Below are 27538 nucleotides of genomic sequence, written 5' to 3'. Positions count from 1 at the left end.
TTTGGGCAAATTATGCAATTCCCAGTGCAAGCCGGGCAGAGCCTGAAGTGCATGTTCTGTCAGTGGGTGATAAAATGTAGTTTGATTATCTGACTGATGCAACTAAAGAGCTGTGAGAACTGGCTCACTTCAGTGCAAGCAGGGATCCCTCATGAAGCCATTAGCAGTGGCGAGAAGGTTAATGTTAAGCTGTGGATTTATAGTAGACTGAAATAAATACCAGCAGAGGTGGGCACAGGTTTGTATCTGCACAGCTACTTATCCAAGTATCTTCTCACAGCATGAGAACACTCACAGAAATGCTGTATAATCAATAAATGACAAAAAATAAGAAAAGCCACAACTATTTAATTAAATTTAATCGGCTACTTAAATGGATTTTAAATATGTGAATAACTTGAACAACATTTGGTGATATTTAAATAATTTGTATAGAATATGTTGCTCTGTATGTTTTAATATTTGTGTACTTTACTTAATCTAATATTTATTATCTCTGCTTTGAATTTTTTTCCTTTTATACAGAGGGTGGCAGATCATTCACATCCTGATTGAAAAGTTTATCAGTCGCAACATTATAAATAAATCTCACAGTTATTGTGCTGTAAGTAAATTTTCTGCAACTGAGGGCTTCTTTAAAAAAAAAAACGAAAATACTGACGCAGGGTAGTCAAGTCTGGTAAGCTTAAAACTAAATCAAATACATTTATAAAAGCATACATTTCTCTCTCTGTTTGGCCTTACAAATCCAAATGCTGATAAAAAAAATAAAAAAAAAAAAGGCAGGTGTGATTAAAAGCCTTTGACACATCAAATTTATTTAAAAAATACTCTGTATCTCTATACTCTGCCTTACTACCTTCAGTAGCCTCCAGCAGGAGGCCAGCCTGCTCCATGCTGAGCTTTATGGCCCATATATTCACTCTCCAGTCTGCATGTGGGGGCTAATAAGGCCTTTCCTTTTTCAAGAGTCCAACTAGCCACACAGAGCCACAACAACAAAGAAAGGGCCTAATGGCCTCCAATTTCCCCGCATTAGTGCCCATTTAATGGCTGACCTGCCCTCTCGTTAGACAGCGCAGCATGGGAGCACTTCTCAGCCTTGATGCGTGTGTACACATTTTCACACTTTTACACACGCACGCACGCACGCACGCACGCACGCACACACACACACACACACACACAGTCCTTCACCCCTCTAAAGCCACACCGCCTTGAGCCCCTGCAACACTTCCACCCCACGCTGAGACCGCATAATAGACCAGTTTGTAAAAGGGCTGCCCTGTGATCAGCAGTGCATCCATTTGCTGAGTAATCAAGAGTCTTTCGTCTGAGTGGTGTGTATGGAGCAATGTGTGTGTGAGAAGGTGAGTGTGCGCGTGCACTTGCATGAGAGAGGGCCTCTCCTCCAGTCTGTCTTTATTTGCGCGTCCATCGCTGTTAAACTGCGTGTCTCCGTGTGAGTGTTTACGTGAGTGATTCCAAGATAAAGCGGCGCTGCCTGGAAAAGACCTCCATCAATTCATGTCTATGGGAAAACACCAGCTGACATACAGTGCTGAAATAAAGGGAGCCTGGCGAGAGCCACAGAGGGGGTGACGAGAGTGCGTTGTGTATATGTCAGCTATGCCATAAAAATGCCATGGGTGGAGGATGACATTGGCAGGTCCTATTCATCACTATAGCGGTGAAAGGCCCTTTAGGGTGAATAAAGATTCTTAGGCCTGTCAGGTCCCCATAGCTCCCCGCTGAACAATACCTACTAAGAGCAGCTGTCTTAATAGCGTGAGGGACTGACAGCTTTAGGAGCGATACGATGCTCAGAGCAGCATCTCCGCAGACTTTGGTTGAATCCAAACAACGATCCGCTGTGTGATAAGACAATACAATCGGATAGTAAGCTGTTTGCCAGATAGTTTTCACACTGAATGCATCCTGTACGTTTCTTGTACACATATGTCTTTAAGGAACCTGAGCTGACAGTATTGGCAGAGCCGTATAGCACCTCGATATTCAGGAGCCTCATGTGTGAACGGATGCAGTGGCACGATGGCAAAAGATTTTCCCCGAGCGTGATGATGGTTGGAACTAAGTGGATTTACATGTCCTGTATGACCATAAATCTCTGTGTTCAATTAAGAGAGCAGTTTTTATTGAAGGGCTGGAGTGGGAATGGTGTATAAATGCATTGTCTGACTGATAGAGAAATGTTTCCTTTTCAAAGTAAGTAACAAGTGCCCGACATGTCTTTCTGCCATTAGTGTCTGATCTAATAATCACAGTGTGAACTCTGAGACTTTTCTTTTCCCCCCAAGTATTTGCTGTAAATCAGTTGTGCAATGGTTTGCAAGCGCAGCGCAGCTCCCTGCCACCTGGCTGTCAAAGCCAACTACAATAACCTTTCTCCACAGTCTTTATCTATCGTTTTACATCCAGCCATTGCCTAACCCTGTCTCCTCTGCTCTCTGCATCACACATTCACACACTCCGCTTGGGCTACCATGGAAGACATGCATCGGAAACAGGCAAGACAGATTTCCAAAATCTTCCCAAAACAAGGTCTCTCCCTGCTCATGTCAAACATCACCTCCAGTCTGTTTACTTTGAGAGTTTGGTTTCTATGGGACCAGCAGATCCATAGTGTTTTGGGTTCACATAACTCCTGGCAGGTCGTCTTGTGCGTCGCTGGCCCCGAGGCTGAAAGGGATGGGCTGGTGCTGTCAAAGCTAGACAACGAGACAGAGCTCACACGAGGCGAACTCACGCTCCTCCATAGCCGTGATTCATTCTAATCCCACAGCCTGCGCAATTAAGGCCTTCAATCTGCTCCAACAATGTTAACTGAAGATTTTAAACCCACCGTATTATAACAGAATGCAGTGGGCCAACACTGATTGGCGACTGTGCGCTGAGAAAATAAACATTGTTTGAGGATTAGATGTTTAGAAGATTCGATGAGTTAATTTGGCCCTCTAGGCAGGAAAAGGCAGAGAGCGTCTCTTCCTTCGTGATTCTGAGAAAGACACGGAAAGACACAGGATATCTTCATCATTTCTTTCCTTGGTTGCTTTTTTTTTTTCTTCCTCTTGAAACACATTTTATACCTGGAGCATGTAAAGAAGAGCCCCGTGGGAGAAGGCGTTCACTACCTTTCTTTGGAAATCGTTCCCATGTTGGACTTACTGAGCCTTGAGGATGAGCACATGAGTATTGGATTAGGTTAGGTTAGGTTAGGTAGTTACTTTATTAATCCCCGAGGGGATTAGGCATAAAATAAAAAAAATACTCGTTAGGATTTCGCTCTGTAAACGTTTGAAAATATAAAAGAAATGACTTGTAAAAGTTTTTTTTTTCATCTCTTGTTGAAATTAGACTCAATGTTGATCTTGGAAACAGTGGTTGACAAAAATATCACCACAAGGTTTACTCAGTAGTTACCCTGGAGATTTTATATGAGCACTTTATTAAGTAGCTGTCATTCAGAGTAATGTAAAACTTGAGAATGAGTGTTTTGTTTGATTAATTTAAGCATGAGCAAGAGTTTCTGAATGAAAGAAAACAATGAAATTCAGTCTGCATTTCCAAGACAACTGAGAAATGTTGATCCCTATTGAGGAGCCTCATAAATGAAACCCTGAAAAACAGTTACTGATTGAACAGTTTAGCCGCCCGGAAAATAATGCAATTTTTTTCTCATCAGTTGAAAGAGCTCCATACTACAGGATGCTTGTGACTCCCGGGCAGTAAATGCTTAATTTAAACAAACATATATTATCAACCACAGCACCATGGCCATGCAAAAGAGGTGTGAAACCTTTAACCTTCTCACACACTCTACATACTTTTGTCAGTTTCCCCATTACTGAGTTTCTACTCCTCTGAAATGTGCCATGGCTCTGCTCCTCATCCTGCTTCCCTGTTTTCTCTGGGGAGAACCAGGCATTCCATGATGCAGACGTCATGAGTGAGTGGTACTTTGACAAATTTCTCTAAAGAAATTAGGAAATGGATTCAGCTGGTCAGTCAAGACTAGAGGAAATACATGTTGCTCTAAAGGTGAGTGGAGGAGGGGAGAGATGGAATGTAAAGGAAATAAATCTTAACTGAACAAACATTAAAAAAAAAAAAAGACACTTCTCCTCTCATCCCTTTGTGTCTGTCCCTCCTGTTAAACCTCAGTAAATTTAAGTCCCACTATTTGGCTGCCTAACCTCTTTTACAACCCATCAATTACTAACACTTAGCACTGTCACAGGGGCAGGTTTGGCTCAAGACCAGTTTACAATAAAAAACAACAATTTGTCCCAAACTTCTGGTGACAGCTGTCTGATTACTGCGAGTACCAGAGTGAACTGTGGTGGATGGTGGCTTTAGTCAGTATGCACTGGTGCCTTTACATGTACTAATTTGTGTATTATTTTGCAGGATTTCTCTCATTGAGTGATGTATTTCAGTTGCTATTGCAAAAGGCAGTTGGCTGGCTGAATGCAGAAACTGACCCACTCACATACAAATGAAAACCAGAAGATGATTTAAATTTACAAACTGCTACGGGAAATACAGAGCATTTAACCCTTTCAGTTCCAGTTTTGTGCACGTGTACAGATGTGTGGATAAAACATTTTTTTGTAGGTGAATAAAGGCTAGAAATTTCACAAAAACACCAGACCATGCACGTCATAAGAAGTGCATGGTTATTCAGCTACAGGAAATAAGCCAGAATGTAAATAGACAGTGAAGTTGGTTTGTCAAAGAGTCCAATCAGAGAAACTGTCTTATCCAAGATAATCCTGGTACACATCCCACTCATTTATTGCATCTGGCCTTAAAGGTAGACTTTATGCAGACAGCAGCATGGAGGTAGGATGATGAGGGAAGTGTAGCCTCCTATCCAGAGGAGGGAGTGAGCAGGAAGCCACTGAAAGCCAGCTCCTTCACTTCTGTGACACATTTATTGTCCTCAGCTCGCATCGGTCTTTAAAACGGCACACTCTTAAACTTTAACCTGAATTCCTCAACGGCCTGCTCTCATTTTTTTTTTTAACCTCTCAGTCTGTACCTTCACCCACATTCTGGGCTTGGACTGCAGTGGGTCACAGATGAACTGTGAAACCTGCAACAAGCATTGCTTTTGCCTTAGATCAGGCGTTTTTCTTGGAAGAAGCAGCCGAGAGTGGAGCTGAATGTGGAGAGATGGGCTCATAAAGAAACAGATTTTGCAAGCATGTGGCAGAAAAGCTGGATAAAGAACACAGAGCAATGAACAGGAGAACCACGAGTAACAACTGGCAGCTTAGTGTGAGTCTGTGATGGACAGGGGACGCCAGTGAGTGACAAGATGAACTGCACAGTAACCTTGCTGGTAAAGTACACACTTTAAACATGCATGTAATATGAATATGACTTTCTTATGAAACTATAAACCTAAGTGAGTGCCTGCACAGTTACAGTAAACGCTGGAGAGCAAGGAGGCCAAATAGTGTTACAAATTTCAAAGAGAAGGAGAGGATCAAAAGGATCCCAACGTGGCATGAGTGTGTGCCTGCATATGCATCACTTTTATGGCACATGCTGTATTTTGGCTCTGAAAGGAAGTCAGTTATGCATTTGAAACTTAGTTATCATGAGTTACAATCCAAGACTATCAAGAATATCTTGCTATGAATGCAAATTAAACACTCAAAGTCATTCCACATTCTCCTGAACAATGATTGGATCTTTAAAAGTACGACGTCCACGGTCCACTTTCAGACCCTTAAATTATTGATATATAATACAGCCAGATTGATGACCCGATAACAGTAGTGCATATTGTTTAATTGCAACCAGGACAAATGGAAGGCCTAAAATATAATGTGGTGGAATTCATTGAAAGTGTACAAGCATTTTAAATGGACTGAAAGCATCACAACTGATTCACTTTGCATTACAAAAATTTATTAAAAAAAAAGGATGATCATATTTTTTTTATCCTTTTGCTGATCTGAATTCCCCAAATCTTGAATGCTTGTTTAAATAAGAAAAGCTAGTATTTTCTACTCATTACAGTATTAATAAATCTTTCTATGAAGGAAATTCATTAACCTTTTAATCTAAGAATTGTATTTATACCAACCATGAAAACTAGTAGAAAAGCTGAATATCAAAGGACAAATATATGCAGTATAATATCAGTTATTTTTCAGAAAACAGTATTCTGAAACTACAGTACATTACATGCAAGCGTTTCAGTGGCTTTGCTTTGGTTCTTTATAAAGGAATTCACATTATCACTTTGTTGTCATGTTCTTGATATTATTACTTAGATAATTTTTTTACTGCAGTACGTCCACTTGAGCTTTGGTCGGGTTCATTAAAAACAGGAGCGCTGCAACAGCAGACGGGGCTCTGCACATTACGGCGGTGGGGCAGCTGGTTTGGTCGACGTCAATTGTTTCTGACACTGATGGAGCGATGATATTTTTACTATAATGGCTCCGGAATCCGGAATTTACAGTCTCTGCCGAGGCATTGTGCCTACTTTTCAGTACCAAACAGGCCGTTGTGCACACAATCAAGCACGCAAGCTTGTATACACACATTTACATACATCCACTGCTCTAATTGCAATGTTGGAACGGTAGCCCTTCAACATTTTTTTCAAGTGAATACTGTTTTCTATCAAAAATCACAGCATTTCACATCGTCCGTAACCAAATGTGACACTTGTGACTCAGGCAGGAAGGATACATTTGGGAAGGGGAGATGGAGGAAAAGAGCCCCCTCTGATCCAGAAACCCAAACCTCATTGTAATTTAGTCATTGGTAGAAGGCAATTAGTGAGCAGAGGGCTGGTCTTTGCCAGAGCAAGCAAAACGCATGACATACACAGAGTAAACTTAGCATTTGGCCATGAAAACACAATTTTGCTCTGCTAATAATGTGACGATAGATGATGGGTGCAATTCTGAAGATAATAGTAAGTGCAGATTGAAACTTCGAATATCAAAAGAACAAAGAAAGTTTTATCGTTGCAGAAAGAAACTCAAACGGCAGGTTAGAAGAGAGGAACAGCTGCGATGCCCATCTAACAGGGAGGGAAATAATGTGAGGATTTATTGATGCTACCTCTCACCCAGAAGATTAAAGGAAAGAGGGTGATCACTTCATTATTTGTCTCATGTCCTATAATTTAAATTGATTTATTCAGACAAGGCTGGGCTGGAAGTTCAAATAGGCTTTTTGGCTGCAGAAACTGATGTAGAGCTACAATGCTCTAAACTCTTAGGTTCAAGAAGAGATATTAAAAATTGATACCAGCCTGACAAACATTGAAAAAGAAAAACAGTTAGTATATGTGCCTGCTGTGTATTTAGTGCATACAGTACAGTTAACTCTTAGCTGGAGGAGCAGAAATTCAAAAAAGGTTGACAAACTGGTGGAATAAAGGTTTTGAAGAAAAATACTTTTTTGTCCTTACAGATTCCATAAAGAGTATTGTAAACCCACAAGCTAATGTGTGCTTCCCAGTGAAACGTAAGTGGTCATGTAATTTATGTCAAGAATAATATTGCCCCCAATGTGTTACTGATTCTGTAGATATTCTTTTATATTTGCTCTGGCAGGGGATTGACTCGCAGCTACAAGATGATTGGGCTGCTCGGTGGGCCAGGAAAATTGGCTATAATTATCAAATAGGCCACTTAAACTTAATCTAATGAAAATGGCTTCAGACAATACTTTGACCTCTTAGTGCATTTTTTTTTTTTTTTTTTTTTGTCTTAACGTCTTGCAGCTGATTTAAGACGCCATGAAAAACCCAACAGAGGCTTTTTCAAGAAAGATCAACTTGATCACGTCAAGATTTATCACATTTTTATGCTCCCATTCAACTGCCCGCCGATCAACACATTTAGTGCCTCACCATTGTACTGTAATAGACACTGTAAAATATGAAGTCCTCTGTGCTGGCAGGAGAGGTGTCATTTCCGATGAGGTCACTGGCCGTGGCAGCAACCTAAACACTAGCCACTGTTATTCCTTTCCTTAAATCGAACTCGTCTGTTTCTTTTTTTCCTCTCTATCTTTGTTTGCGATCGCCTCACTCTTTATTTTTTCACCGACCTTGTTTGTTATTAGGACTCGTGAGTTAATTTAATTTCCCGCCCACTGCTGTGGAAACCCCTCACAGAAATCCAATACGGTCTGTCTTTCTGAAGGTGGGAACCGTGCTGCTCAAATGTTCCTGCAAAATGAAACGGTGGCTGCCACAGGAGGCAGAACAAAAGCCACAGCTTTTAAAGAAGAACCGCTGAAGTGTTCTTTATTCTCTCGTAACATCTGTCTGACCACACAACTATTCTGAAAGGACTTAGAAATAAAAATGGGAGTTTATAATAATGTCCTCTTGTTTTGACTTTAGCTTCCAGACTTAAAACAGTTAAGAAGTTAATGCACACAAGCTAACTCCTTAGTGACCTTTGTTTAGTCCCTTCTGCAGACACAACACAACAGCAGAAAGGAGCATCATAATTAGATTTAAACTGTCATATTTGAAACTTTAAAACCTTAGGACTTCATGTTTTTTTCATTTCATTTGCAATTTAATAGGGTTCAAAAAAATTGAAATGATTTAATCAGTCACAAATGTAAGACTTGTTTGGAAAATTGTCTTGAACCAAAATGTTTCATTTCACTGATTTATTTCTGATACGACTACAACTAGTGAAACTGCAAAGCAAACAAACCAACGGGAACAAGTGAAATAAGACTGAACACTTTGATGTAAGTCCTGTCCCTTGAAATTAAACCTGTCTTCTAGTTAACGTATCCGCCAACTTTCAACGTATCGTTATAGAATTATCAGCAAAATTTCCACTGAAAACTGAATTTCAGTTGTCTTTTCTAATATCTGCTTAAAGGTCAGGAGTTTTAATGTTATGTTACACAGCATTTGGTTAATGCTTAGGGAAATGAGTGTTAATAAGTGATGATAAGTGACCTAAAGCACAAGACAGAACCTGCTTACTTTATTAATATTTACTTTTGTTACCCTGAACATCGGGCGGCACAGTGGTGCAGTGGTTAGCATTGTCGCCTCACAGCAAAAAGGTTCTGGGTTCGAATCAGGTCCTGGGCCTTTCTGTGTGGAGTTTGCATGTTCTCCCTGTGCTTGCGTGGGTTCTCTCCGGGTTCTCCGGCTTCCTCCCATCATCCAAAAAAAACATACACCTCAGGTCAGGTTACCTGGCACCGCGCTAGTGGCAGCCTGTTGCAGCAGCTCCCCCCTGAGAGCCCCCCTGCTGTAGTGAAGAAATTTCCCCTCGGGGATTAATAAAGTGAAATAAAAAAATTTAAAAAACCAAAGTGCTTTTGATGCCTAACCCTATCAACTATCAGGACTCAGGATGCCTTAAAAAGCTGTGAAAAAAAGCCACAAATTACTGACAGAATCAGGTCTGCATTAGCTACTGAAAGGTCTCCCAGAGCTCCCAGAGCTCGCTGGCAACAGGGGAAAGATGAGGCAGAGCAAGAGAGCCCCTCATGGCTGCTTCTGGCCAGGCTCCACTTCTCTATCCATCTACTTCTTTCTTCCCCCCACACTTTCTGTCTGGGAGACAGGAGAATTATCTCCCATTGGCTATCCCTCATGCTCCACCTCAACTTTCATCTCCAGCCAGCGACTTGTCCTGGCTGTACAGGAGAAAAATATTAGCAGAAAAATACAACCAAATCAAGGGAGGGGAGGGTGAAGTGGGAAAGAAGAAGGTGAAATGCATTATCCAGGTTCTTGTTTTATCATCAGCTGGACATCTGGATATCTACAGAGACCTGGTACATAATCATTTCAATATCTGCAAGTCTCTAGAGGTTAGAGAGCAAGAGAGTGAGAAAGACTGGGGCCAAGTATTTTTCTCCATGTGTCTGCAGGTCCAGGTCTTAGCTTTAGAAAAAAACACAGAGGGGCCCCTTTTGGAAATTAATTTTGCCATGAACGATCATCTCATAACACAAATATTACCATGAATGACTCAATTTCCTTATAATTTCCTTATCGACCCCCATAATTAGGCCCATTTGTTTGCTTTGTCATCCTCAAGTGATATGGGCCCTTTGTTATTAGAAGCAGCGAGGGGACTCAGGCGGGAACCTGATGACTTATTCAGCTGGGGGGAGGGGGGTCCCCACAGCTGCTCAGGAGCCCCCGCAAAACACACACACACACACACACACACACACACACACACACACACACACACACACACACACACACACACACACACACACACACACACACACACACACACACACACATCCAACATTACCACTATAGAGACGGCTCTCATCCTGCAACCCCTAAGACCCAGCAGCAGTGGAAGTTATTTAAACAGCACTTAGCGGTAACACGCTGACTCAAGAGCCTCTCTGTCTTTACCTCTCTGCCCCTCTCTTTTTCTTTTGCCCTCTCTCTCTCTCTCACTATCTCGCTATGCCTCTTTCTCTCACTCAATGTCACCCCTGAAGTCTCTCCTTCTATATAATGAGCCTTGTGAAGGAGCTAAATCAGCTGAGCCCAGTGCTTTCCAAGCTTCTCTCTGCCCTCGGTCGGACACCAACCTTAATTAATTGGCTGCATTGTCCCAGAGGCAGCAGGGCCAGCAAGGGGAAAGTGTTAATAAGGGAGAAAATGTGTTGGGTAAGGGAGGCAGGCGCATGGCTTTATCCTATAAGATGTGCTCAGTTTTTTTTTTTTTTTGTCTTCTTCTGACAGACAGACAGGGAGAGCGTTGTGTGTTCCTGTGTAAAATGCCTGGGATAGAGACAAAGTGTGGCCTGGCAGCCCCTCACCCCACTTTGTGTCTTATCTGTGAGAGCTAATGAGTGATGGATTAACCTGGTATCACCCCTGGCAAATTGAGATGACCCCGCAAACTTTCCCCCAAAGTACCCTGCCAGAAGTCTGCATTCCACTTCACACAACCAAACAAATACATATACAAGTAAGTCAGGCTTGGTGATATTTTCTCTGAAGAAAACCAAATTGTCTTACATTTCGAGACATGCTGATTGGAGACTATAGAGGTGACATCAAGTATGCACAAAAAAACCAACAACATAAAAATGGTAAATAAAATGAGAATGTCATCCACTGTTTCAGTTATCCTGCGTTTCTCTATTTTGAAAGAGTATGAACGTTATTTTGTTTTCACCAGGATGGACTTCAGATACAAAATTAAAATCCAGATTCTGTTGAAAAGTTCAATTTAGAAGTGACTTGAAGACACAGATACTTTTGACTTTTTTACTGTTAGATAAGACTGAAAACATGATCTCAATATGATTTCCAACAACAAGCAACTTTTGCTTAAGAAATCATGTCCATCAACCAAAGAGACCGCATTGCCTGCACAGTATCCCAGATTATTGTAAATCTGTCTACTTTGTACTGACCTCTGCTGACTGAGATCTCTTTGTGCAACCGCGTCAACCTTCTGCCTGCGACTGCAGCTTTATTTACCCGTTTGTTTGGCCCAACAGGCTACCATCCTTGAGAGCAAAGACAAAAAGCTCATGTGTGTCTCTTAGCCACATGTATTACTGTCAGTTATGCACACAATTACAGGCCCACACACACACACACACACACACACACACACACACACACACACACACACACACACACACACACACACACACACACACACACACACACACACACACACACACACACACACACACGCACACTGAAACACACACGAACACAACTGCGACTTGAAGGCATCCATGACAACCGGGGGGGCTACAAACCTCTGGTGACCTGCTGGCTGCCACGCACACACAGACAGCCTGCACCATGACTTATATGGGAAAGACAAAAACAGTGGGGATAAATCATCTTCAGCTTCACTACAACAACACACACACACACACACACACACACACACACACACACACACACACACACACACACACACACACACACACACACACACACACACACACACACACACACACACACACACACACACACACACACACACACACACAAGAGGAGTTTCAGGGAAGGTATTTTTTTCTGGCAGCGTGTGAGCATGTTTGACTCTGGCTGATCTGTCACAGGTGCTTTCTCTTACTGTGTTTGTGTGTGAGAGAAAGAAAGAGAAAGATGGAGTGCTAAGAGATGCAGAAAACTGTTTTGACCCATGCATGTTCAGTTCTTTCTATCTATTATAATTAAAGAGTTGCACTGGCTCAAAACTGTATCTACATCTACAGTCTAAGAGTTTACAATGTCATTAACCAACAGAGACACTTTATTCTTCAGAGGCAGGTTCCAGCTGGTTGCAGTTCACTCAGATGACGACAGCATTGTGCTACAGAAACAGCGGGGGGCGCTCTGATCTTCACCACGGGCCACTGTAAGGAGGTGTAACTTCATCCAGCCATTAATCATCTATAGCTGTGAGTGTTAAGGACCTCTGCTTCGAGCACAGTGTGCTCACGCTCGTGCTAGGTGGTCCTGTCGGCGAGCAGCGCGACTGTTGCCAGAGAAGTTTTTGCCAGGACTTTCACCTTGAATCAAACGCTGAGCTGCTGCATTTACAAAAGCCTCCTTCTCTTTTATTTCTCTCTCTCTCTCTCTCTCTCTCTCTCTCTCTCTCTCTCTCTCTCTCTCTCACACACACACACACACACACACACACACATGAGAGAGTATCTGTTTTTTATTGTTGTTGTTGATGCTGTTACAGCCCTATCAGCTACAAGAAGATGTGGAGGAGTTGAAGCAAACTGTGCCAAGGCTTTCATTTTTAAGTGTGAACAGACTTGGGTAATTGTAGTACAGTGTAACAACACATGCTGCACCAGCTTCAGTACTCGTTATGTGTTTCTTCTACCTGGGCGTACAAGAAGGAAACCAACATATAAAGATTTTACTTTTAATCTCATTAATCTGTAAAAAAAAAAAAAAACAAAAACAAAAACCCAGTTCAGAGCACAGTGCAGGAGGATGGAATTTTTTTCTTAACCTAAAATCCCTTTCTGTCTTTTTTATTTTTGCTCTCTCTGTTGTTTCCTCCAATCCACATATTTGCTTTGGCTGCAAACACTCCCTGCACTCTGGGTAACTTGCTGCCACAGAGAGGTGCTGAGGTCATCAGCCCTGATCCTCTACAGCACCGTTGGCCCGGGCCTCGGGATCAGGTCTCACATACGCACACACTCACTGCTTTTTAACTCAAAAAAGCTGCCAATCCCTTCCCATGCACAGAGCCAGGCTCACTCTTTCTCTCTGTGTCTGTCAGAGACACTCACACACAGTGTCTTCCTACCCTGTTTACTGGTCCCTTTATGACCCCTGTTAACAAGTGAGACCACTCTGCTCTGTCTATAGTGGCAATGAATCAGGATTGTGCTTACAGTGTGCTTCAGACCCAATGACTGCATGAATGAGTGACGCTGGCTTGTGCGTAAACTGGTGGGCTTAATGGGGCACTGCACTGATTTATACATCATGTCTATTTACAGGTCTTCGCAAGTACTCCTGCATATGTAAGACAAAAGTCTTTTGTGGCTCCAGGGGGAGTTGTATGAAGTTTGATGAACTGATGTCACTTCAGTTAGCCTCGGTTGGGTCAAAAGACTAAAACTTTAAAACTACAGAAAAAATCTTAAGGTGTGGAGTTGGAAAGCCATAAGTTTACAAGACCTGTGCAGTCTGCTTCTATCGTCTACTTGACGCAAGTACTCAAGGCTACATTGTCAGCCAAACTGTTGGCTGTCAGGTAGAATTGTGGATAAAGTAGACCACGGGTTTAACAAAGAAAAAGAATGTATGGAATAAAGAAACATTATATCTGGTTCTGCACAACTGAATTTGACAATTTTTCAATCACCCATTGTGAGTCCAACAACGTTAGTGGTGGAGGGCAATGCTAAATAGGTCCAGTGCTTCAAGAAATGAAAGAGCCACAGATAAACAAATAGCTGATTTCCAAAGTGGCCATTATGAATTCAAAATGTGAATTTTCCAAATGATTACAGAGGGGATAAAGCCTCTGTAATAGTGCTGGACTGTGAAGTGCTTTTTGCCTTCTCGTAACAATCAGTAAATGTTTTGATGGTTCATTTCCAGTAAAACCAGGCAAACAGTGTCCTGCCTGATTAGGTCCTGTTTATTCTGTGGTGTAAATGTGTTTGCTTAATATGTGAGCGATGAGCCCGACCTCAACAGACAGTGTCAACAATGGTTGATTGTTTAAGGCAACCAAGTCTCACCTCAAAATGTATGATAGCTATGTTGGTCCACAGCACAAACTATATTAGCTTCACAACACTGGCTCACAAATTGTGAGATGCCTACATTTTTCTTGAACTATTTTTTTTTCTATTGTCTTGTGTCCACATCTCATGACTGTCCAACAAAGCCTGCTAGCATCCCAGACATATGAACAAGGTGCCTTAGGTTTCGGCACCAAAACCCAGTGGTCAGATCATGGTATGGGTAAAAATAAGTATGTCACTTAAGGCAAATATTATGTAAGTTGAGTTACATATGTTACTTAACATACATCCGCATTTCTCTCAGGCTTAAACACTACTCTCCGAGGTGAAAACCCTGCATTTAATTTATCCAACAACTCACGACCTCCTACCTATGCAGACTTTGTCGCTCTTTCTACTCTTCCTTTTTGACCCCGTCTCAAATGTAGGCATCGCACAATATTATTAGAGTCATTATCGTGAAACTAATGCATTTGTGCTGTGGACCAGAAATGTAGCTAAAACACATTTTAATATGAGATTGGGGTTAAAATGACCAATGTTTACTTCTAGTGGTTGTAGAAATTGTTGGGTCAGCACAGAACCCTGCCAGAAAGTGGTTACAGCTAACCCTGCTCGCTCTTAAGAACGCTGCTGCTTTGCCTACCAGGCTTTGCATTGCCTTGCTCTGCGGTGCCTACAGTGCTGTACCTGATGCCGCTTGTCTAATGGGCTTTGCTTGCTCATGACAGCATTGCGGCACTGTTTCATCATTGTTCATGTCAGCTTTGCCCTGTTGCTTTAACTGTGAAAACTCCTTTTAACCTCAGCTTTTTAACTGGATGTGTATTCTGACAAAGGGGTTTAAGCTCACCTCGGTCATTTCTGTTCTGTATTTGTATATCTGATCAGCTAACGTGATCCATTTGGTTTCTGTTTTGTTTTCTATTGTGTTCCTGATTTATAGCCACAGGTTTATTTCCTTTCAGTTTAATTTTTGTTCTGATCGGAAGTTTATCTGGCTGATTAATCCTGGCAAGTAACATTATATTCATTTCAAAGAATATTTGGTTTAATTGAGTTAATATTTCTTTGTGTAGTTTATTTTGTGGTTTATATTAAGTTGCAGACCGGCACACCTTTTCAACAGCTAAGTGTGTGTTCTTTTCTCCTTTTCTTATTTTTCTTTGTTAAGTGGAGCCTTGTTATTTCTGTTCCCTGTCTTTTTAGGAGCTGCAGGGCCTAAGGTGGTGGTGTTGGTGTCTCCCTTTGTGTGCTGTGTGGTTTGGTGCACCCCTGGTTCTGAACTCTCACGTGTGTGTGTGTGTGTGTGTGTGTGTGTGTGTGTGTGTGTGTGTGTGTGTGTGTGTGTGTGTGTGTGTGTGTGTGTGTGTGTGTGTGTGTGTGTGTGTGTGTGTGTGTGTCCGTGTGTGTGTGTGTGTGTGTCCGTGTGTGTGATCGGGGTGCCTCCTCTCTTTTTCACCTCCACTGGTAAGCTGCAGTCCTGAACATCTCTTTAAATAATTGTATAGATTAAAGCTCCTTTATTAGTAGTTAGTGCTTAAAATTATATTTTATCGAACCACTATGTTGAATATTAATGTAGTCATTAATAAAGAATATTTGTTTGGAATGGAACCACATCTCCTGCGCATCAGTATAACGAACCTGAATGCCTTCTGCGTTCTTGATACCGTGTGGGGCAAAACTTATTCTTTCGTTGAAATTTCTAAGGTGGCGTTGTCGTACTCTTAATAATATTGGTTAATGTCCTCAAAACTCCACACTTAGAAAATGTACTTATTTTAACCAACACCATGATCATTTTTCTAAACTAAACTGAGTAGTTTTGTTGCGTAAATCTAACCATGCTACCATGATGACTAAGGTCTGGTACACCTGTTGCAAGTACTGTTCAATGGTCATTAAGTATGAGGTATTCTGTCATTTTATAAGTATCAGGACATGGTCATCTGGTCCTACAGAGGGCACTAAGAATATATGTTATTTTGGGAATCTGTTTTGTCATTTAGGTATGAGGATGTTTTGGAAAGACAGGCAGGTTGTGACTCATAGAGCTGCTGAGTGAGGTGCTGGAGTGTCTTGTGTCTGATGTGTGAACACAGGCTGATATTGTCTGGCGTGGGTTTTAATTACCCCTAATCATTTGTGCCCGCTAGAACCAAACCTTTCCGTTACACACAAACTCTCTCTCCCTCTCTCTCTTTCTCTCTTCATCCCCTTTAAAACACACACACTTACGCTGTGGTGCATGCCAAACCCACAGCACACAGAAATCCTCCCTCGGCTAAGACAAGCTTTCACTATGGCATCAAGTCACCAATTAATTCATTAACAGACGTCTCCCCAGGCGCTGAATAGCTGCTCTCATCCTGGACAGAATTGCTGTTTGCATAAACACCCACTGGCAGACTTAACAGACACACACAAAATCGCTTCACTTTCTCATTCTTTTTCTCTTACACACACACACACACACACACACACACGCACACGCACGCACACGCACACGCACACTACAGGAGAAACAACTGTATGATGTCTAGGCCTGCTGCCAGAGAAGAAAGATATGTCAAAAAACGCAAACAGGGATTCACAAAAATATAAACAGGTTACTGGCGCACAACAGAGACAGGTATGAACAGACACTGAGAGGAGAATTTTGTCTTATGTCGCTGGGAGCGACATGAGGAGCAACCCGCTGAGTAGTGTGTATACTGTGCATACAAGTGTGTGTGTAAGTGTGTGAAAATCCTGGAGTTGTCTGTGTCCCTCTTGTCTCTTATTCAGCACTTTTGCAGATGTTTGGGAGCCACCCGAGTCAGGTTTGAATACTAAATTTGTAATGCATTTAACTTTTTGCACCTAAGGCGACCTGCCATGATTGAGCTGTCGAAGAGCCCTTCTTCCAGTAAAAATAATGAAACAGCTGTCACCGCTGTAAAGAAAACCTACTTCATGCTTGTGGTTCGAAAATGATTAATCAAATTGCTGAAAATCTTTAGTGGACATTTGCAGAACCTCCAGATTTTTCTCTTCGGAACATACCTGACAGCATAAAAACATGGTACTGAAGTGTGTATGTGAGCTCTGCAGGGTGCAGCCTATATTGAATAAGTAGAGTGCTGTGATTGGAGGATGGAAAGAAAAGGCAAAAGATAGTTTTGGATCTCATCGGCCGGATCAATTATCACCAGCTGCTGGAGGAGAGTGACACAGATTGAATAGAAACATTTTAAGTGCAAGAAAATACACACACATTGCATGTGTCATCCACAGGTATGCAGTAGATTGAATTCTGATTAATAAACAGCATGACGATGATAATAATAAGGGTTATAATCAGATTTTCTGACCTGGTTGGATGTTGTCATAAAGCAGCCACAGTCCATGTTAAGTTCAAACTCCTTTAAGGGTGACACGAGGAAGTGAGTGCAGGCCAGAAGCCAACAGAGTAACGCAATATGGCTTTCTTTCAGAGGCAGTATGGCTTCCTACCAAACCGTTTCTCAAAAACAAGACTGAGCTTCCATTTCTGGTACGAGCGTGTGCACACAGACCTGCATGCGCACACACATGCACACTGACACTGGCTAAAGAAGCGGACTCGCACTGTGAGCACGGATCTGTGTTGCATTATGTGTCGTAGCTGGAGCAATGAAACAAAACCACAGCCGTAGAAATGTTCACTTTGCCCAAAGGACCCTGAACTGAACAACAGATACACAGGCTGTGAAATTTGAGAACAGATTTTTGTCTTTTCTGACAACTGAGCAGTTTCCATTACCGCAAGCATTGCGACCTGAAGCTCGTCAAAGGCAGAAAAATCGATTGTAATGAAAATGATCTTTTTCCACTTGAGCCCAATACTGGAGAACATGCAGCAAATTCTAGTAAAAGACAGTTACAGATGTATTTTGGGTTTTGTTTATGATTCCTTGTATTTCTTTCTCAGCACAAACACAGACACACACGCTCTGTGCGCAGGCATTTTTGGATATAAACTAATTTCCACTCTTCAAAGGCCTGTCAGAATTTATTATCTGTGCTAAACTGGAATTCAATCAAAACCGAGCTGCTTCTTGAATAGGCCTCATGACAAGAAACAACTAGCTCCAAAATTCCAGCATAAAAGGGCTGTTGCCAAGCACTGACATTAATAGCTTCAAGATCTCCCATGCTGCTACATACTCAACAGTATCTACATTATTTGTCACATCTATTGCCTCCATTTGAGGCACAATTACTGCTGTTAGGAATGATCTCACTCCAGGGGATTGTGTAGTCACTGGTTCCAAAAGTGCCCAAAGTAGCAGTTTTAGTAAAGTCCTTTGAATTTAATGGTTTTATTGAATTATCATTATTGCTTCATTCAAATACTTCAATATAATTCTGAGGCCTACAGTCAGAATCATTCTGAAAGGTTCAGTGTAGAGGATTAAAGGGGATGCATTGGTAGAAATGTAATGAAATATTCCTAATTATGTTTAGTGTATAATCAACTGAAACTAAGAATTGTGGCTTTGTTACCTTGGAAGGAGCCTTTTATATCCACACAGGAAGCGGGTCCTCTTCCACCGAGCTCGCAATCTGTGTTTCTACGGCAGCCCAAAACAGGCAAAATAAGCGATCTCTCTAAAAAGGGCCTTTCATGTATTTTGCGAGCTTCGACAGGGAGGGTGAAGTGCGGGTGTTTACTTGATTGCAATCTGCCACCTCACCACTAGAAGCCACTAAATCCTACACAGCCCCTTTATATCCCAAATACATCTACATTTTCATCCTATAAGCTGCAGCGGCCAGTTTATTTCACTTGAACATTGTTACGTTTTGAATGAACTACCGGACGTCAACCAACAACAGACAGAAGACTATGTATATATGATCAGATAGACCTGAAGCAATTTCTTACCATCTAACCACCTATTGTTTCATAGTCGTAGCTCCAGCACTTTGACAGCACTTCACAGCTGTGAATTTTGACCAAGAATCAAACTTCACACGTCCAAGTCTTGAAAACTTTTAAATGCCTGGCATAGATTCTCAGTAAAATTAGCATTGAGCGGTGTGACTTGCCTCTAACCCGAACCTTTTATACACACACACACACACACACACACACACACACACACACACACACACACACACACACACACACACACACACACACACACACACACACACACACACACACACACACACACACACACACACACACATCTGAAAACAGGACTATTTGGCTACATATGGACACTTCAGCACACGCCTGCAGACCTGGAGTCTCCTTTGAACATACATGCTGGAAAGAGGTTTTCATTATTGCTGCTCTCTCACGGCATTTGTGTGTGTGTGTCTGTGTGATTCTCTTTTGGCTGTCTTTTTTTAGTGTTTAGTTACAGCTCTTGATATACCGTACCATTAGCCTTGCTTACAGTATGTGCTGGCTTGTTGGCCATGTTTCTGTCTCTGTGAGAGATACAGCAAGTCTCAGAATCTAAAACAGAAGGGCGAGCCACTCGTCTGGACTGAGCACGACGTATTTTTGCAGTGGTTTACAAAACGAGTCATAAACACTGATAAGAGCTCATGGAAAGAGGTTCTTGAAGTGAGAGAGAGGCCATTCCCCCCTGTTTGAACTGGCGACTGAAGACATGAAGAAATCTGTGAGTGTGTGTGCATATGTGCACGCCTGCCCGTGCGTGCGTGTCAGGAAAAAGAGGTGAGTGATGCAGCGAAGGTGTGGAATAGTCGGACAGTGCAAAGTGCAAAGCAACAATGTCAGTTTATTCCCAGCTCTGTTTGCGGTGACTGGGACTAACAATGCATCCTGCCAGCGCCTTTGAAGATGAAGGATGCCGGTTTATAAAAGTGCACGGTGAGTTGTTTAAACATTAACCAGACTTTCAGTGTGAATGGTACCAAACAAACAACACAGCGAGGAAACATCTGAGGGAAGCCCTGCAGGACATCTCTGAAGTCCAGCTAACTTGATGCATTTTAAATGATAACCATCACTTCTCATGCACAAACATACATAATGATAGACGTCTGACTGGTGGAAAAACATAACTAAACATCGAAACAAAGAAACCAAGTAAGCAACTCAAACATGTTTGATCGTTTTTGTAATTTCACAAAATATTCATCAACACCTGACAGAGAGAACATATAAACATGCCCTCATTCAAAGTGCTGGATGGAAACATGTCTGATGGCTGAACTGTGTTCTGGTTTATTTAGGGAAACAATTTACATTGCTGATTGTCTTTGCTGGAAATCTGGTGCACCCTTGCTAGCTGTCACACTCCCCTGTTGTTGCTTTAGGAATGATCTTAAACCTCATTAAGGTTTGGGCACTAATCCATGCAAATAAGAAAAAATACTCCACCGAACAAAAGAGTGGGAACAGCTGTTTTTTAAGCATTAACGCATGTTTGAGTGAACATTTTGCACTCAGAAGACCTTTTCGGCACAATTTTGATGTCAGATTTCTTTTACCCACAATCACGAGGCACAAAAACATCTTAAAATATTTTTTTTCTTCTGTGTAAGTGGTTGTGGCTTTAAAACTCAATTATTTTAATGTGTATCAAACCAACCATATCAACTCTCCTACACCGCATGTTTGCTTCTGTCAGTCAGTTGCCTCTGAGCAGCACCTGGGAACATTTGAGTGTACTTTGTGCTTTTTGTAGTGTAGAGTTTGATAAAGGGGGACAAAACAAGCAGCAGATCTTTTTCAAATCATCCAGATGATGTTGGGATAAAGACAAGGGTGTAATTTCCACTGGTGGCGATGGTGCACATCCCTCTCACCTTTCACACTTCTGCTTTTGTCCCCCTCACTTTAGTTTCAGGTTTTCTTACAATAATCTCTAAAGAGTGTTTAATTACTTTCTAGCCACCATGAGAGAAGAGTCTTCATGAATATTAATACACTCCTCTGAGTCACCTTTTTTTTCCTAAACAAAGACACTAAAATTTCATACCAATGAAAGATTTTGAACATTATCTATCATAAAGTAGAAGTTTTCAATCTGGGAAACTTAATGTGATTTTAAGTAGACTCACATATGATGAACCAGTTTCATCATAAATTGTCTAATTTGAAACTAAACTTTGGCTTTAGGAGTGGAAAAAAAAGTTTCCTCCGATCACAACAGCCTTTGCATTGCACCTGATGAAGAGCGGCTGGACAATTGTCAAAATACTCAGCTGAGCAACAGGCCATAAAATTGTCACTTTGTTGCTCTTATTTTTAACCGTCTCTGTCTCCCTCACACATTTCCTTCATCACACTCCCGCTCTCTCACTCAAAGTCCATCTCTTTCATTTTCGCTATTGTCATCCTGCTCCATCTCCAGCCCCTCCCTCTGGCCCTGCTTCTCTGTGCGGACACTGCCGGTCCCCCTCATTCTGCATGCCTTCAAGCTGTCTTTCTAATCTTCCTGAATTATTCAACACATTTTCTCCTCTTCTTTTTTTGTCACCCAGCGCATACAGTAAACTGTACAAACGCGGAAACTGTGACTGCGGGATAAAAATTACAGTTACAGTTCATTTGCATTGAAAGAAATTTTCTGCGGAGAACCATCTGTGACTGTAGCCGTTTCTCATCACAGTAAGCTGAAACAGTGTCACTGTAAGAGGAGTTGAGTGGGATTTCTGTGAAGGAGCTCATATTTGAACCTACAAAGCTTAGAGGAGCATCGTGACAGGTGATGGTGCTTCCATACTTCTCCATCAGTTCCTTCCTCACATCAACACCTCTACACTGAGACTGAAACAGGTCTGTGGTGCTGCTTATTGAACTCATTGCAATAGAAGCTTCTCCTTGGCTGCGGAGGGTCAATAAGCCAAATGGATCAAGATGCACTCACAGGAGTGCATGAGCTTCCTTGAAGATCCTGATGAAATTAATCAGCAAAGTGTACTGAGATAAAAATGAAGGCAGACCTGTGTGTTCAAATGTGCCTTGTGCTCTTTATTCTTTTTTCTTTTCTCTTTTGGTGAGAATCAATGAATATTGGAGGAGTCACTCTTGCACATCGGTTACAGCACCACACCTTTTGATCGCACACAGAAACACTATGGTGATCGCTACATTGTGGCCAGTGACGATGACGACTCTCGGATGTCGGCCACTAAAGTTCTCCCAGTGAATCTAACACACCTTGATTGTTCACTACCCTTCACAGAGGTGTAATTCCTTCTTCTCTCCAGTGAAGTGAAATACCAACATGAGGGATGCAATGTAACAGTATTCATTATTTGTTTGCTGGATTGATAAAAAATAATCAAGTGTAAATGAATCCGGTTAAATTAAATTGAATTTATAAGTCAGAGGTCGTTCTTTTCTCCAGCAACATACATGTATCACTATAGAACATACTGATATTTAAAAGCTGTGAACTCCAGAAATACTTTGAAATACTTTCATAAGAAATATAACATTACCAGGGATTGGATTATTTGTGTATTGTCTCAGTGTTGCTCTTTCACCTGAGCAGTCTTTATTAATGATGATGGCTAATTTGTCTTAAAAAAAAAAAAAAAAAAAGAAGATACTTTCATATAAACAGGGAAATTGAGGGGTGTGGACAATTTCATCAGTGCTAAAAAAAATTGATTCTGCCTCCTCTGTCTGTAAAAATATTTGAACTATACTTTTGAAAAATTGTTTTTAAAAGTATCAAATATTAAATGCAACTTATTTTACAAAGGGATACAAGTGAAAATTTAAAAACTGAATAATAAGGAGAAAAAAAATCATTCAATAGAGTCCTCCATTAAAAAAACGAAACACAAAACAACTTTCAGACTGGCTCATAATAACCACGCTTTAACGAGTAAAAACACCTTTTACATGGGTTTTACATGCTCTCTTGAACACACTGGCTTTCTCAAGAGTCCTGCGGTATGTACAGTATGTAGACTTTTCCACAAAACCGCTTCTGTTGATTTAGCAGCATGTTCACATCTGCCACCGAGAATGTCTCCAAGCTTTAAGAAATGGACAACAGCAGCAAACAAAAACCTCTTAAAACAGCTGCTATGTGTCACAGTGGCTGACGTGTACTGAGACTGTCAAACAATATAGAGCCCCTTTCCCTGAAGACCAACGGCTGAATGGAAAATATAAGGATGTGAGTTGTGTTGAATGTGTCTTTCTATGTTTGTGAGGAGTCAGTCTGAAGTTTTAGTTTCAGCGCCTATCATCAAACATCTCTCTGCTGCCTGTCCTTTTCATTCTTTGGCAGGAACTCGTCATCCTACATGCCGTACACCTCATCAGCAAGAGCTGCACAAACATCACTTTGTACTGCAAATCTCTGCTATTTTACAAGCTATGTGATTTGAACACTTTTTTTTTATCCAATAATTTAAAAAAAAAAGAAAAAGATCTGACAACAAAAAGAGCCAGAAAAGAATTTCTTGCAAAGCCAAGGCCTAAGAGTAAATAATGAAATAGATCCTGTTTCAACTTTTGATAAAACTCACACTAAAAGCATGCTTTCCAAAATTGGACTTTTTAGGGGATGTAAATCAATATTTGTATTAATCCATATAAACAATCTTCCAATTACTTTTCACAAGTTCAGAGCTCAGAAGCTTTTCTTACCTGCATCTCCAGTCTAGCACTTGAACTGACAGAAGCCAGTGGAGATGCATTCAGTAGTATCTGTAATCTACAAGCTCTTATATCTCTGCCAGGTTGTAATAAAACACAACTACTACTGTAACTTTGATCACTTTGATCACGCAGCAGCTGATAAAACATGTTGGCTCTGAAACACAAAGAGCAGGAGCACAGATATGATCAGAGGTTGTTTTTTTTCTGCTGTTTTTTCACCTGTTTCTTTTTAGGATTGAAAATACTGTCTAGTTACAGATATTTAAAAAACTTCATTTTCTGCGGCTGTTTTTTTTTTAAGTAATTCTTTCTTTACTTCAAAAATTACTCTAAATGAATAAAGATAAAAGCCTAATAATTATGACATTAACCAAAATCAAAGAATTTCCACATTATTTTTCAAATCACATTGTTAATGCAGTACCAAAATCTAATTTAATTATTCCAATTTGCGATAATGAACACGCCCTATAATTATTTTCATATAAAATAAACTGTAATAATCTATAATGATAAATCGATATTTTTAATCGACTTTTAAGAGTTGATATTTTAAAATGTCGTTTCACGCTCGATTTTGATGTGGAAGATAGTTATGTGATAATTAAAAAATCTGTGCTCAGTTTCCACTGTGGTGACTTTTGGCAGGGTCCTTCAAATAAATTAAAAGCCATCGCTTTATTGCAGCGGTCAAGTCGAGCTATGAGAAATGTTGGTGTGGATGATGAGGCTCAGCGGCCCCGTTTGAGGCGGTTTAAAAGCCTCCATTATTGCCTGCAACAAGTTAAACGGACTTTCAAATTGCATTTTCATGTTACATAGGGCAGAACTCGGTTCTATTCTGGTGGACGTAAAAAATGTGTCTTTGCTGCGGTTCTGTTTAAAGGGAGAGTTCAACTGATTTGAATTAAATACAAATTTGGTGCAGATTAGTCACAAAATATAACCATATTTTTTTTTACTATCATTATTATTATTACTATTACTATATTGAAAAATAATCAAATTAATATTTTTGAATGTTCAAAATCTGCATTGACAAACGCGGATCTTCCTTTTTCTATAATAATCAAATTTGACACTTTGCCGGCACTTTGTCTCAAAATCAGCTCGTCCAGCCAACACAAATAAAATTCATCCTGCATGAAAGTAACTCTGCTCCTCATCATACCACCGGGACGGAGAGGAGTGGACGGACTTACCAACACATTCGTTGGCCTCCCTGGCTGTGGCTCTCTGCCACGGTCTGTCGTAGTGAAAAGGTTTGCACCTGTCGCATTCCGGCCCGGCGGTGTTGTGCTTACACTCACACACCAGACTCCCATCCCGGTCCTTTACGCAGCGAGATGCGTGTCCGTTGCATTTGCATCTCCCTCCGACCTGCAGGTCCGACACCGCGTAAAAGTAAGAGTCCCGGGCCAGCTCGGAGTCGTCCTCGTTCTCGTCGCCGAAAGTGTGCAACCGGCTGAAGATGACTTTGATGTCAGTGGCTGTTACCCAGTCCTGCAGCACCGGGGAGTTGTCAAAGTCGTGCGCAGACGGTCTGCCGTCCAGTGTGCTGAAAGCGATGAGCCCGCCGGTCAGAGGGTACATGTCGGTGTGGGAGTCCGTGCACACGGCTTCCTGCTCGTTCTGCTTTGTGATAACGGCCCTGTTGGGCTTGTTGTACATCTTCCTGCACTGGGTAGAGTAGAACTGAAAGGGTACCCAAGTTTTACCGTAGTCCATAGACTTGTAAATAGCCATGGATTCAGGTCGAGGTGAGCAGAACTGCAGGCTCACATAGGTGACCTCAAACTTCTTGCCGAGGGACAGAGTCAGAGTGACATTTTGCGGGTACTGGATGAAGTTCTCGGACTGCCAGCAGGTAAGGTTGTGAGGGTTGTTGAGATCAGTTAGGTACGCCGGCGGGTGATACTTCTTGGGGTCCGAGGCGTCGCAAGTGTTACAGTTCCTGGTTCTCTCGTCTCCCTTATCCGTAGATGTCACCACGCAGTAGCGGCTCGGCGTCTTGCCGCAGGTGCTGGACACTTTCACTTCCTTCCCGAAGGCGGAGTTGACGAAGTCCGGGATGCAGCGGCGCGGGTTGCCGTGCTCGTCGTAGCAGGGGTCCGGGGGAGAGGTCTGCGCTGCGAACAGGCTCATCCCGTAGCCGCCAAAGGCGCTCCGGCACGACAGGGACACGGCAAGCAGCACAGTCAGCACAACATCCACAGTCCTTATCATTGTGGATCCGTCTGTCTCCAAGTGTCTCTGTCGCTAGAGGAGAAAGAGAGAGTGTTACATTTAGGTGATGACACTGTAAGATATGAATTTAGTCTGTCTGCAAACGCCTCATCTTAAACAAAAATATGGGATAAGTGATGTAAAAGTAACATTCACGCCCAGCAAAAGCAAGTCAGGTTTTGTTAATAAATCCTTTAAAGCTCACTTTACCTGAGAATAATTTAATATTGTAAATAGACTGGCAAATGTAGGCGACTTTTCTCTATCAGGCGCCAATCACAGCTCCTCCCGTTTTGTTGTTTGTTTCTTCCAATCTCCTGCGTAAAGATAGAGGAGCGGGTGGATTTAAGAGTCGCTCGTGTCCTTATAGCAAGTCCCACTCCTCCTGCCGGTCTTTTCAAAATCTCTCTCTCTCTCTCGCCCTCTCTCTCGCTCAGTCACTCTCTTCCCTCTCCCTCTCTCTCTCTCTCTCTCTCGCTCAGTCACTCTTTTCGCACTCTCCCCCCCTCTTTCTCTCTCTCGCGCGCGCGGGTCGGATCTCGCTTTAGATCAGCTCATCTTGAGGGGTGACACCAGTGCGGAACAACGACGTCCACTGGTGGCGCGTCAGAAGACTGACGCGCGGAGAAACGCAGATTATAACTAAGGAGAGAGAGGAGAGAGGGAGCAATAGGAGCAAATTGATCTCCATGAGAGCGACACCTGATACGATCATGTAGTTCAGTGGAAGCTGTAAAATTACAGAAACTGACTCGCAGTTTTCACTGTTCAGACAATAAGAGCCGCGGTGTGTGCAGGGGATCGTTTTCTGTCCTCCTCTTGTTCCTCGCATGGTGCATCACTTAAAACTGGTTTCTAGTTTCCTATTTATTTTACTAGTTGTGAAAAATGCTACAGCTATGACCGCGTCACGACATTAAAAAAACGGTATATTAATTAAATGATTAAGCTATAAGAAGGCATACAAATTTTTCAAACTCAAGTTTCTCTAAGTCCACTGTTGTCAGCCTAAATGAAAGGGTTATTTCAAAATAAAATTACCTTTACACTACATTATGAAAGGTAACTATGAGGTGGAAGTTTTTTTTAAGTGCAAGAGTTTGGGTAACACTTTTGCCTCCCCATCTGGTCCTCATCAGCTGCATGATAGTTATAACACCCAGCTCATTAGCAGTCAAATAACACACAATAGCACAGATCTTGACAAGTGAAACACTTGCAGACCAGAATTAACTGCATTGTTCTGCAAGATTGTAGAGAACACCCCTCCTGTAAAGTACAGCAGCTGCTTCACAAAACTTGTTGAATGTTGTCAGCAAAAGTAACAGCGCCACCTTGTGCCCATTGAACGAAAACACCAGTTCAGTATGCAGCCAGCAGTATCATCTGCTTTTCCCAGGCGGTGGAGGC

The 27538-nt window shown here is 41.8% G+C and overlaps 1 protein-coding gene across 1 annotated transcript in view; it reads right to left on the bottom strand.

The window, feature by feature from the left end:
- ntn1a (netrin 1a) overlaps nt 1-26560 on the bottom strand; it is a 59083-nt gene extending 32523 nt beyond the window's left edge. Inside the window, exons 1-2 of the mRNA XM_069697226.1 lie at nt 26339-26560; nt 25105-26161 (exon numbers count right to left, since the gene is read on the bottom strand). Of these exons, the coding sequence (XP_069553327.1) occupies nt 25105-26128 (1024 nt within the window). The 5' untranslated portion in view covers nt 26129-26161; nt 26339-26560. The remainder of the gene's footprint in view (nt 1-25104; nt 26162-26338) is intronic.
- Nucleotides 26561-27538: the final 978 nt, after the last annotated feature.

Source organism: Brachyistius frenatus, unplaced genomic scaffold (genome assembly GCF_029030835.1).
Source record: "Brachyistius frenatus isolate BFR_SWC_R1_liver_20210118 unplaced genomic scaffold, ASM2903083v1 Contig_23, whole genome shotgun sequence".
NCBI classification, from domain to species: domain Eukaryota; kingdom Metazoa; phylum Chordata; class Actinopteri; family Embiotocidae; genus Brachyistius; species Brachyistius frenatus.
Note: the sequence above shows the minus strand (reverse complement) of the source record. Positions and strands in the feature narration are given on the sequence as shown.